At 38.4% G+C, this 14,232-nt stretch overlaps 1 protein-coding gene across 1 annotated transcript in view; it reads right to left on the minus strand.

The window, feature by feature from the left end:
• Positions 1 to 14,232, minus strand: part of KHDRBS3 (KH domain containing, RNA binding, signal transduction associated 3) — a 71,022-nt gene that overhangs the window by 54,958 nt on the left and 1,832 nt on the right. Inside the window, exon 2 of the mRNA XM_009320932.1 lies at positions 3,507 to 3,623. Within this exon, the coding sequence (XP_009319207.1) occupies positions 3,507 to 3,623 (117 nt within the window). The remainder of the gene's footprint in view (positions 1 to 3,506; positions 3,624 to 14,232) is intronic.

Raw genomic sequence — 14,232 nt, forward strand, 5'->3', positions numbered from 1 at the left:
GCCAACCTTTCATATCAGTTAACTTTCTTCCATGAGTCTTTGAAGTTCTTTTAAAGCTAAAAAAAGTATCTAGAAATTTGGCTTAACCAGAGAAGTCTACAAAGCTTACTGCCACTTTTCTTCAGGAAAGAGGTAATCATCACACATTTAAAAGTGGTAATGTAGCAGGTGTACTAACATGTAAGTGTTTAGAAACATCTGACAATCTGATCCAGAGCCTCCAACAATTGGTTCATCCCAGAATCTGTGATCACCATCAATAAGCAGTATATGCTGACTCACTTCAGTGACAGCAAAGATGCTGCAATGAACTTGTTAGAGACAAGAGATGAGATCCTCAGCTGTTGTGGTGCCAATTTGGCTTCAGTGTAAGAGTACTAATTTACATCAGCTGAACATTTTTTAATCAGTGATAATGTAATTCCAAAGATTTTGCTACCTGTAACAAATTCTAACCAAAATAGTACTCCAAAACTGAATTTTTCCAGAAAAAATTTTAATTGCAGTTTATGCCTTTGAACATCAGCATCTTATATCACCTATGCACTTCTGAAAACAAGGTTTAACTTTGTTTAACTTCCCAATCACCAGAATACTGTATTGTTCAGGAGATTTCACTTTCATCTGACCCTTAATTAAATCAAAAAGTCAATGATAATTGGAAGAAAATCCCACATGATTGCAATTATACTTTTTAGTCAATTCTTCCTATCCTACAAGATGCAAAACAGTAGGCTAGAAACTTGTGGTTTGGTCAGATTGGAAAATAGGAAGAAGCAGCCATGCTTGAACTGCGATAGACAAGTAATGCTTGGAGTCACAGAGGCAATGGAAAGGCAGTTCCTCCCCATGTGGCTTTCTAGGCTGGCATGTTACCTTGGTTCTCAATTTCTCTCCTCTACGCTGTGCTTTGCACATTGTCAAGGCAGCAATGAAATTGCTTGTTTTGGCACCTGGATTACTGGCAGATAGAAAACATGTACTCTATTTACCTATTACTCTCCTATAGGAGCAACTCAAGGCTTCTCTCCATATTCAAAATATTATATCAAACAGGACAAGAGTGATGTACTTCATTATTTGTCAATACCACACTAAAGTCTCAACTACATTTTCCAAGTAATGCAAAACCCAGTCATGCCTGAGAATTTGCCACCCTTTCTGACCAGCAACTTGTTGACACCAAATAATTCAATCCTGAGCTTCCCTTCAACATAGACCATTATTCTTTTTCATACAGAAAAAGCTGCATAATTAAGGTTCTCTTATTTGCTAGTTCTCTGGACAAGTTTAATACAGCAGTTTCAAAATGCTAACCAAGAATGTCTGAAGATCAAGGCAAAAAGTAAATTACTTGCTAGTGAAAGAGATGTTGTTGAAACAATTAGTATGTAGATAATCTACATTAAAAAGTCTTAAGTTCTCTTGTTTGGTTAAGTTCTCCCCATATGGAGTCTCCTGCTTGCTGAGCAGTGTCCCCAGAGAACTAGGGATGAGTGCAACCTAGTTTAGGTTATCAGCTGATAGGATCCCTTTACAACACCAGTACTTTCTTGCACATATTCTGCAGGTTCAGTCAAGTACTGGAAACAGTGTCATTAATGGTCTGCTTTAGTTCTGAATGACACTTGCTGAAGGACTATCACAAGTAGGTACACACAAGCTATTCCAGCTGTATTATTCCAAAGTATCCAACTGGGTCCTCTGTTGTCCCTTTTAAAAACCCAGACCCACAATGACAGGAGCCTTACTGTTTCTGAACTCAAAGATTAATTGTATTGAAGTTTTCTGTGAAAAACAGCTCTCCAACCTGTAACAACTTTATTAGCCACTTAATTTAAAATATTTACAGTTTTGGCTAGCATCTCAAGAAAAAGTCAAATAAAAATTTAAACAATTACATCATTACCAAAGGAAACAAGAGAAGTTGAAATTATTCAAATGTAAACCTTTAAGACTCTTCCCCAGGATTCTGAGATTCAAGTTAGAATCTGAACTTTTCAACTTGAGCTTCTGCTTTTATTAAAACAAACTCTTTTATACTACAGAGCCATTAGAAAAACTCAGGGGCCTTCCTAACTCCATGCCACATCATATTTTGATATAGAAACATGTAATCCAGCAACGGAACAGTGTCAGTTTGACATGTTCCACAAGAACTGAGAAAGTTCACAAAGTGTCATTTAAAACAGTATTTGGAGCCTTACTTTGTCATCCTGGCTTAGTAGCAAATTTAGTTTATATTCTTGGGTTTTTTTTCTGGTTGAACCATTGTATTTCAAGTTTGTAGTTTTTCATACCTAATTGTGCAGCACTTAAATCTTAAAGTTGCGTTATCTGTATTATATAACAGCTCTCATTCAAAAAATCCATTTCATATTGTCAAGCCTTTATTATATTTTTATAAACATAAGTTATATTTATGTAAGTTTTATTTAATATTGTCAAGGAGGAATTAAAAGAGTTAGCTTTTGAGTTGTACAAAAAATAAAGTCATTTATGGGCTCTGATCAAGTTCTTGATAAATACTCTATAAATCCCATAACATTTATATTTTGCTGATGGAGAAGTGTGCTGAAAAATACACAGTTTAGGAAGTTAGTAGCCAGCCCTCTAAGTCACTCTTCCATACGTATGTCATTATCAGTCTTTATAGCACATAGTATTTTTAAGTTTCAGATTACATAACCACAGAAGGAGTTCACTGGAGGCCTATAAAACATGGTACACTACAGGCAAGAAATATGTTCGGTGTTTTAATTTCTATCATTAGGAATGCGCCAATTAAAAAAATGCAGCTTAGACAGGTGACATATCTCCTTACTGATGTACATTTATCTGCTACAAATTTAGCCAGAGATTTATTTCAGTAGAGTGAAACTGATTAGTACAAAAACCTATCAAGCTAAAGGTTTCTCTTCTGCTGTCTACTTTGGCTCTGTAAAGGATACATCCACTATAACCAAATACTTCCCATAGAAACAACTGTGATTTGTCAATTGCTTAAGCTGCATAAGTCATCCTCAGAGCTGTGAAATTTTTTCCAGTTGTATTTTATCTCCTTTCATCAGCTATTTTTCTTTGTCTAGAAGTGTTATTAAATGATATTAAATTTAAATGTTAAGTGTTAGATCCAAACGTTTTCACATAAACTATCTAGAAGTCAGCTTCCTTCAAAAGTGAGAACACTCCCATGTTCACTTGGGCATTACGATTACAAGCTCTACAAGATCAGTCTAGAACATGCTACTCGTAACATGCCACTTACATCCAAGGACCATAGTTTGGGGAGACCTAAATACAACTCACAGTAGCCTCAAAACACTCGTAGTGAGAACAGACTCCTTGGAGAAGAGACTCTATCTGAGTCTAACCAATACAAGGATATCTATGCTTTTTATTTGCTCCCCAATTTTTGTCACAGGGTTTGTTCACCTCCCCAAAGATTTTAGGAAAAGTTACAAAATCCACATATCAAACACTCCACTAGCATGCTCAGGTCTTACCTTTGTCTTGTCCCTCATAGAACCTTTTCCCAAAATAGACATTTTTGTCAGTGTTTCTTCCTGTAAGCGCTTTAGAGAATTGCCACGTGGACCCAAAAGTTTTCCCACAAAGTTGAACTGCAAGAAAACAAAAAACCATTAAGCTCATTGGATTTTTAAGCATAAACGAACACGCGAAGTGGAATATTTTGCTGAAAGAGCTTTTTGTTCTAGGTGCAAACAAGTATTAGATCACAAACTACACAGTCATTAAGTCATTAGAACAGTTAACAGCATGTCAGTGGCTCCACCAGGTGCCAACAGAAACACAGAAGTATCTGAACTCAAGAGAACTCAAATAGTATAAAGAGAACTTCATGTTTATCCCATTCAACACTGAGAACAGGTGTGTTCAAACAGCAATTCAATTTTTGACAATTGTTACCAGGTACATAAAGCCATAAAAACAAAGCTGGCAGCACTCTCAGATACAATACTAACCAACCAAAGCTCTGATGAAAAAGTGTTAATTGCCTTATCCTCCTTTGAAGATTTAAGTAGTAATACAGCAACACATACAGTATACCCTACACTAAACCACAGAAACACAGGGAATTAAATCCAGAGAACATAAGCATATAAATCCAGTCCCAAACCAGAATCACTCAAGATCTTCCCAATTACCACTCAACCCCCATTATCATGAAAGTTTACCAAAATCAGTTGGGGTTCATAACCATGGCATTACACCATTAAGATAACTAAGGAGAAGAAAGTGGTAAGCCACAAGAATAAAGGAAGACAAGGAAAATCCAACCATTTCCATTCCTAGAAAACACCAGAAGATACAGCTGGTACTTTCAGGCGCCAGAAGGTGCTTTACAGGGAAAGTAGGCTAAAGAAAACAGGTATCAAAAATCCATCCATAAAGGAAAACAAAAAGGGAGAATCTGCCTATTGTCACTTCAAGGACACAAAACTGGACTTAGTAGAGCCAGGTGGTGTGAAAGTTCTCATGAGCACTGCTCCATAGGGCATGTTCCCAGTCACACCTACCAGGAGAAAAGCTGTGTATATCCAGCAGTCCACTTCCGTATATCACTGCACTGTATTTTGGAAGGTATATAAAATTTGAAGGATAGTTACAGAGAAGAGTTGACTAGCACCTAAGTGATAACATATTTAAGAAAGGGTAAAAACATTTCGAAGTTGAGACAAATGAGAAAGTGAGAGAAACAGCCCTGTAGACACCAAGGTCAGTGAAGGAGGGGGAGGAGGTGCTCCAGGCACCAGAACAGATTCAGCCTATGGAAAAGACCATTTCCTACAGCCCGTGGAAAAGACCACGGTGATGCAGATTGTCCCCCTGCAGCCCATGGAAGACCACAGTGGAGCAGATATCCACCCTGCAGCCCATGAAGGACCCCACATCAGAGCAGGTGGATGTGCCCTGAAGGGAGCTGCAGCCCATGGAGAGCCCATCCTGAAGCAGGCTCCTGGCAGGAGCTATGGCCTGTGGAGAAGAGCCCACACTGGAGCAGACTGCCTGGCAGGACCTGTGACCCCATGGGGGATCCACACTGGAAGAGTCTGTTCCACAGGGTACAGTCCTTCAGGAAGGGACCCACACTGGAGCAGTTCTTGAACTGCAGCCCATGGGAAGGACCCACATTGGAGCAGTTTGTGAACAACTATCCTGCAGGAGGAACCCCAGGCTGGAGCAGGGGAAGAGCATGAGGAAGAAGGAGCAGCAGGAAGGAATGAAGTATTATGAGCTGACCACAACCCCCATTCCCACCCTGTGCCACACCTGGGGGAAGGAGGTAGAAGAGTCAGGAGAAGTTGAGCCCAGAAAGAAGGGGGAGGGTGTAGGAAAGGTGGTTTTAGTTTTGTTTTATTTCTCACTATCCTTCTATTACAATTAACTGGCAATAAATTAATCTTCCCCAAGTCAGTCTGTTTTGCTCATGACTAATTGGTGAGTGATTTCCCTGTCCTTATCTCAACCCACAAGCTTTTCATCTTACTTTCTCCCCTCATCCTGTTGAGGAGGGGGAGCTCAGTGGGCACCTGGCAGCCAGCAAAGGTCAACCCACCACAATTCCTGTCAAAATAATACTGCAATAGAGATTACTTATCAACAAACTACTGTTCAGGAATATTTACTCTCCCCAACAAAACTTTGTAAAACCAGGATGTTCACACTGTTGGAATGTGAAGTGACACAATCATGTTAACAAAATAGTTTCAGGCACAAGATATAGTGACACTAAAGAGCAAACAGGCTTAAACTACTTGTTTGTAGCCTCAAATTTATGAAACAGTTTATAAGTTCTTTTAAGTTCTTTGACTGTTCCTCTAGTACTGTGTCACTAAAGGGCCAAGACTGGCTTCTTTGATCTCCCTGTTCCCCAGAAGGAATTTGAAAACACTTGACAATGAGGTAGAAGCAGCTCAAAATCCTTTGTTGCTACATTGGAAGTGCTGATGGAAGAAAGGCCCAGCTGCAGTCACCCTACACTGCAGAAAGTCTACAGCTCCAGTTCACCTACTTCAGCTTCAGACAAAAAGAAATGCAAGCATTAAAGCCTACTAAATATGAAAATATGATTTTATTCCCCTTAGTACTTGCAAGTTCCATTCCCAATGTAGACCTGAGTTAAAACCAAGATACAGTTGAGCAAATTGCTCATGGATGACTACAGTCCACAGAAGCTGTTAAATTTAAGGCCTTGCATGAACTAGTCTTTTCTGAAATTATCAGGCCAAATTTCAAGAAATCATCAGGTAATTTCTTTAAGTTTATTTTATTAGGTATATTCCTTTTTTTCCCTTATGGGTCCTAAGATACAGTCAAGGAAAACATTAATCAGAAATAGGTTGCCCAGCAAAACAGTAAAAATCTCCCTTGCTGAGAATATTCAGGACTCAGGGCTGCTGATGGGGCCCTGTGTAATGTAATTTACAGTCACGATTTCAACAGAAGGTTGGACCAGATGTTCTCTAGAGGTCCCTTCCAACTTGGAATTCTGATTTTATTTCTGGAGGTATAACTGCAAGGAAAGCAAACAAATTGAAACAATTCATAACAAGTCTGAACTTCCAGAAGTCAGTAACTCCTTGTCAACAGTTTCCTTAAAGAATCATTACTTATAAACAGGGAGTTCACAGTTAAGCTCAAATTAAAGCTTTCATATAGTGGAATACCACATCAATTTTTCAAGCATTACTTGAGATTATTTATCTTTACTTTAAAATAGCCTTGTAAGTTATTAGGAACAAAAATAAACACTGCATACATTTAAAATGAGATTGAGATTTTCCATTTACAGTAAAGTATGCTGAAATTATTTCAGAATGTTGAGTACCTGCAGTCTGATACAGTCTAAATTTCTAGCAGTAATCTTAGTTAAAGTATTCAGATGAGGTTTCACTCATTTTTTTACTGTAATTTAGGAGTAGGCCAGCATATATTTAACTATGCAATGCATAACTCTGAATATCACTTCCTAACTGGAACAAACAACTACCTGACAATTAAATACAAACTACAAATCATAAGAAATGGAAGTGCATACCTGCAACAGAAGTGAAATCCACTTTGTATGTAAGCAAAGTAACTAAAAGGCTTCAGTGCTCAGAGAAGACTTGGTGTTCCAAAGCACATTTGTTTATTCCAGCTGTATTGTTTATTTTAAAGCCAAATAGTTTAATATGTTGTGTATATCTAGAACTTGACCTACATAACTTTAATACCACCAAAAGTTGTCATCTTCTGAAAACCAAATCTCTAGTGTTGAAGCTAGATGTTATGGTAGCTATACAAGTTGCTGCACAGATGACATGTTCTAGACAACACATTTAATGAACATGAAAATGCATTAGCTGTATCCTGAGATCCACTGAGCTATTTTCCTGTGCACCGAGGCTCCAAATATTAGACTTGACAAGTCTGAAGCATGAGAAACCTGTGCTGTGAGTCTGATATTCTGCTGACTTGAAAGCACAGTACCTCTAGATGTAGCTTAAACATGATGAACATTGAAGGTTACTAAAAAATGGCTTAGAATGCAGTCCCAAACCCTTTTTGCTCCCATGTAATGACACTAAAAAGCTTTGAACATTTCAGTTGATTATTCCATAAATAAAACCCACTTATGATATTGAATGAATCCTTTCAGTAGAAAACATTTACTTTGAACAGGTACTGGATTTCAGTCAAACTACTGGTTTATCTCCCTTTTACACATCAAATTGGAAACATCTGATCAGCAAGGGTTTATTTTGAAATATTTAATAGAGATATAGAAACACTCAAAAAGATATCAGCCACTAAGTTATTATTTATACACTTTATCCCCAGCAATCAAGGAGTAGGACTCAAACCTAAAGGTACAAAACACCACCACTCAGTAAGACAAGTTTTCATTACAAAATTAACAAATCCAGCCTATCTGCTGGTAAAACAGAAGCAAGTAAGCCTGGCAGATCCAAGTTAGCTCATGTACAAGATTCAGGGTGCTTCCCATGCCTCACATTCCTAGAGTTTATTTGCCCAAGAGCACAAGAACAAAAACCAAATTCAGGTCTAGTTTATAAGCTTGAGTTCAATACTATCTCTGAATTAGAGGCACTGGATAGTAACAAAAAGACATCTGAGCAGCTCCGTACAAGTCAAATCAGTCACATTCACTAGCTCTGGCTCAGAATCAGACATGCCAGATTCCCCTCTTCACTCACCCTTCTCCTTAGTACAGCATGATCATAACCAAACTGCTGTAAATACTCAAAGTTGTCCTCAAGTTCTCCAGCTTCACCTTAACATTGTATTAAAGCAGTCACACTGCTTTCCAGTGCAAGCTGGTCTGGAAGCCATTGCCATATTCACAGTTCTACAGGATAGTTGAACTCTGAAGAGCCAGACATGAATTTTACTCTCCACTGGATGAATCACCTTTGTTAAGTCAAGGATTGTCTATACATTAAGACAGCTTCCAATGTCTTAGGTAAGAATCAGGATCTTATGGATGATGGTTTATAAAACAGAAGATAAAGTCCCCAACTCAAAGCCTGCTTTGACCAGCTCTGAAGGATATGCCAAGTGTGGTACCTCAAACAAAACTACAGCAAAACATAAGGCATCTTCGCAAAAACAGTACCAAGATTCAGACTGACAGACCTGGGAGGAGACAACTGGAGAGGATGGGAAAAATTGTTACTCCAGCTACAGTTCAAGCCAAGTAACACTCCAGTCATGATAAATGGTACCCTCTGTAGTCTTACGTCATTACAAAGTATCATCAGACATACATCCGTTTGACCAAAAGGATGCTAGATTTAAGGGGTGTTCTTATTTCCTAAAGCCTCTGATCACTGAAAGTTCATCCCCCTATATCTACACCTCTGGCTTACTTCGTAGTTAAAGATACAACCATGAAGTGCAACAGCCCCTTCTCAAATTCCTCAGATATGGGATTCTATCCCTCGGCCATGGTGTCCACTAGCCCACAAGTATTGGTTAACTATACTGAAAGCATGTATTTGTTTCCCTTTCACAGATTATCTTAAACTGCTGTATAACTACAAAATCTCCAATTTAAAATACATTTTTAATATAAAAAATATAGAAATAAAAAATGAATCAATAATCAGGTTTTTGCTTGAAAATTGTTTCTTCTCTAGATATTCATAAACACTCATTTTAAGAAGCATTTTTACAGATATAGTACAATGGAGATTACGGACACCACTGTTTAACACCACTTCTTCGGAATCCCCAAATCAAAATAGGTCTTTAACAGTTATCTAGAGATTTATTTCCTTACCAGAGCACTACTTAAAACTATTCCCTGAAAACAGTTCTGGAGAAAACACAGCTACAAAGAGTACACAAGTGAAACATTCTCTTCAGAAGCATTTGATCTACTATGAGTTTCAGCAAAAAAGGCATTAATGCCAATGCTACAGAGTTTTTAAATTTATATATTACAGAAAGGGGGACAATATAAAAAGTAATCCTTGTTTATCCCCACCAAGACAAGTTTGCTGAGAATGGGTCATCCAGCTTAAAATACTTAGTGAAAATATAAATGCTTGACCAAATGCTTTCTTGTAAAGCTCTAAGCAAGCCATTGTCATTAAAGCCATCAAAAGCTTTGACATATTAGTTTTCTGCAATGGTTCCTCTGTGATAGGGTCACCAGAAAAAATAAAAATAGTTAAATTAAGATTCAGAGCACTTTCCCTTACAATGACCTGAAACCAAGAAATCTTCAAGATTTTTCTTACTCATTTCAAGAAAGTAAGGTTTCTTGAGAAAGGTAAATACTTCATGCATCTACCTGGTACCACAAACCACTCTCCTTCACACAACACAGTAATAGGTCTTTAAACATTTATTCACAACAGAAATCTGGTCGGTTACTATAAAATTGCTCAAAGTTATCACTGATATTACATTTGATGCTTGTTCCTCCATGTCACTTATGGTTATACAACCATGTTTTCTCATTCCTACTCTAAGAAATCCTTAGAACTAAGGTATTATGAAAAATTGTTTTCTGACTAGTCATGTGATTAAAATATTAATCTCTGATTTTATGTAACAACTGCAGATATACTGTGTATGACAATGACATTTTAAAATAGATATTTTCACTTTAAATGTTGAGCTAAAAGGCTTAAATGGATACCAGTTCCGTAAGTCAGTAACTTTTGAGAATATATATTTAAAGTATCACTTCAGGGAACACAGACCACTTCTTACAGACTTGAGATTTACCCAGTATTTAAGTGTAGATCTATGAGCAATTTTTAAAGTGGTAGCCTGCCACAAAACAGAAATAAATGTTCCCATAGTTTTGATCCATCTCATGGAAAGCCATCATCATACCATTTATCACCCATGGAAGCTATTTTTTCTGAAAATTCAGAACACTTGAGTTCACTAAACTGTCAAAGCAAAATCAGATTTGAGACTAAACTACTTCATGATGCATATTCATTGAATGCGTGGGAGGGGGATAACTCCTCCTGCCTCATTTGTACATATCTGAGCTACAAAACACCTTTCACACATGCTGACATCTCATAGCGGTGTTAGGATTGATCTGGAGTCCCTCCACCAAGACAACCACATCATGACCTTCCATGGTCAGGTCACTTTTTCTGCCTTTAAGTCTGTGCAAGTTTCAAGACTTTCAAGCATGAAATACAACAAAAGTACAGGTTTAAGGGTCACATTTTCACACTTGACCTAGAGTCAGTTGAGGTATTCAGCTGATCAAACAGCAAGGTGTATTAAATCACCCTGAACTCCATTGCCTAAGCTGACAAGATTCATTCCACTAACTGCAGTTTAGACATCCAGCATCCACATGGACTCCTACATATAGGTAACTTGATTTAGAACTGAATCCTACCTCAAGAAGTTGGCCCTTTTCCTAGAAGGTTGCATAAAAGCCCTAACCTCTCTAATCCTTGCTTGTAGCACATCCCAGTTACAAGAGGATTGTAGACAGCATTACCAAAGCACATTCAAGCCTCACCTAAATACCTCAGATTAATTTCTATATCACAGTAATTCAGACTTCTCAGAGGAATCTGTAGAGCTGGACCAACCTGAAAAATTCATAACAAGATTGTATACAATTTGATTGTGAGAAGACTTGCCTGGACCTGCAATCTATACAGGAGTTTCCACAAGGTTTTGTCTTACCAAGTAAGACTGTCACCATACCAGGACATTAATTCAGGGTTTAATGCGTACAGGAGTTTAAAGAACACAAATTAAGAAATTAATTCAAATGCACAACCAGCCTCAAGCAGAAACTGAGCATAACTCCTGGGACTATCTTGACAAATTATTTCATAAAGCAGACAAAATTCAGGCCGTTTTGGTTATTCTATCACCTTTTATCAAGGTCCAGACAGGAAAAACATTTAGGCCAACTAGCTCTAGTATGAGATATTAGGTCTGTTAACACTACCAAGGTTTGAGCAAGACAAAAGGTCCCAGCTAAAGTATATAAATATATAGCACCACAGAAGCAACCAGGAGCTGTTAGATAGGAGGCAAGTTAAGCATAAACACACTCAACTGTTTGTGCACTAAGCAGAAGACCAGAAACTCACAAGGCTTTTTCAGGGAGAGCAAAGATGCCCACAAAAGTGAAATACCTACTTTTGTATCTGAAGTCTACCAGATTCTTTTCCAATAGAAACCCAGCTGCTCTGAACTTCAGTTGAACAGCTTTCTGCTGCAGTTAACCTGTCACCTTCCAGGGCTGTCAGAGGTAATGAGGCTGAATTTGCACAGGACCCAGCTACGAGCCCGTGAAAATACATCTGACAGGACAGGTAATGTGAGCAGGCACTACGATGCCAGGTTGATCAGATCAGAGCTAGGACTGCCTGACCTTTGTTCAGGCCATTCTGATTTATTCAAGGAGTCAGAGAGAAGTTTTAAAGAGGGAAAGGGCAATGAAATACTTAAAGGAAACTTAGTTAACCCTGTGTCAGGTCTAGTAAGCTGTCTGAGCAGGGGTAGTGCACTGATGGGCTGTTCTGGTCCAGAGACCTCATCACAAAAAGTTATGATTGAAATTTCATTAATCCTATCAGTATGCCTAAACAGCAGAGGCATCTTTGCTTGCCAGAGTCATCACTGGCAAATATAAACAAAGGAATAGTTTCTGCTAGCAAGATCACTTATATTTGTAGTTAGTTTCATTTTCAGATATTAAACCCTGTTAAGGATTTAATAACTTTAATAACTTGCTTTTTTGATCCTGTCTAAAAGCAGGATCATTTATTTGGGGAAACACTATTCTATTCATGAACTTGCAACAAACTAGTTTTTCCTCACCACTTTCACTCAAGTTTGCCAGATGCAACCCAAACTGGTACCCCAATGCTAGTTTGACAGATTTATCAATTATTGTAGTGACTCGGTCATCTTCAAACAGCAGATTCTGTTCACTAACACCAAAAAGACTGCACCTCCCGAAAGACTAGATGTACCCTTTCATTCAAGGTCTTGCACAATAGCTAACAGCATTAGTGCTGACTGCAGGCATACAGAAACAGATGCCAGCTTGCTAGAAGAACTACTCTAAATTCAGTATTCACATACAGAAGAGCTTTTTGCACAGATTTCATCCACACATTTAAGTCTTAAGTTTCATTCTTCTGAAACATTTGTCACCAATCCTGACCAGGAGGAAGGAGAAAATTGTTCATAAATCAGAACCAAATCTTTTAACCATTTTTCTGAGAAACTATCACTTGACACCTTCTACAAATGACATTTGCACTAATACTAACACCTCTTGTAGGCAAAATGGTCTAGAAAACTGCATACATGCACAGAAGAGAACTGCACAGAGGCACAAAGCATTTATGTGAAGAAGTACTTCAGGTTTTATAAGCACCACATACCACCTTCTGCTTAAGTTCCATGGAATCTAAATACACAATGCATGCACTCTAAATACAGCTCAGTGAAACCAAGATGACTGGAGTAATTTCATACCTACCCCCAAAAACTTGATAAAGCACCCCTAATTTCTGAGCCCTCCTCTGAACATACTTAACAGGAACAGGATTAGTCTTTAGAGCAAACATTAGGATGCAAAAAGATTTCGCTCCCCTGTGTACAGGCATTCAAAACTTATGTCACTCACTGCAGACTACAATATGCCAGGATAAGGCTCTCAGTTTGCCATGTTGAAGCTATGTCACTTCATACAATGTATTAAGATTTATTAGACCTCAGAAATAAAACAAGCCTGGTCCTAGTAAACAAGTGATACTAGACTGCAGCAACTGCTTGTGGTTTAGGGCCAGTGTTTTTCAGGGAAGTTCAAGAGTACCAGTCATAAGTCTGAATTCGTACTCACCTCCCAGACTACTCCTCTACAGTGAGAAATTTTAATTCCATTTGACAATATGGAATCTTTAATGAGTAAGCTTTAAAATAAATATCCATCTCTATGTAATAAAATGGAAATTTCTAAGAAAAATTGAGCCCCCATATATTGGGGTAAAAATATTCTTAACTAGAGAATACCTAGGATTTTATTCTCTGGCAGAAGGGAGATCTGTGTGAGTAGAGATACCAGTATTCTGCTTTCTGTGGAGAAAGTCCTAGTGGAGACATAGGAACTAAAATGGCATATCTATTCTGCACAGCAGTTGTAGTGTGTGGTCCCTGGAATCTGGTAGTCTAAGCAGACACATACAGGATTACATCAAAGCTCTATCTGGATATAAATTCAGGTTTCTTTCCATAGCACATACCAGGCTTTATCCCAGCTCAAAGACTGTCTCCATGGACCAGAACTACTGAGCACACAGAGCATACCTGCCCATTCAAAAGATGGCAAGGGCTTTCCTACTAACTATCCTAAATAAGAATTTCAGTGTTTAGTCCTTTAAAGGAAAAAGGACTTTAAAGGAAAAAGGAAAACTTTTTTCCTTTGGCTGGAAAGCTGCCTGGCAGAAAGGGACCTGGGGGTGTTGGTTGACAGCCAGCTGAACATGAGCCGGCAGTGTGCCCAGGCAGCCAAGAAGGCCAATGGCATCCTGGCCTGTATCAGAAATAGTGTGGCCAGCAGGAGTAGGGAAGTGATCGTGCCCCTGTACTCGGCACTGGTGAGGCCGCACCTCGAATACTGTGTTCAGTTTTGGGCCCCTCACTACAAGAAGGATGTTGAGATGTTGGAACGTGTCCAGAGAAGGGCAACGA

Source organism: Pygoscelis adeliae, unplaced genomic scaffold (genome assembly GCF_000699105.1).
Source record: "Pygoscelis adeliae isolate BGI_AS28 unplaced genomic scaffold, ASM69910v1 Scaffold342, whole genome shotgun sequence".
In the NCBI taxonomy this organism is placed as follows: Eukaryota; Metazoa; Chordata; class Aves; order Sphenisciformes; family Spheniscidae; genus Pygoscelis; species Pygoscelis adeliae.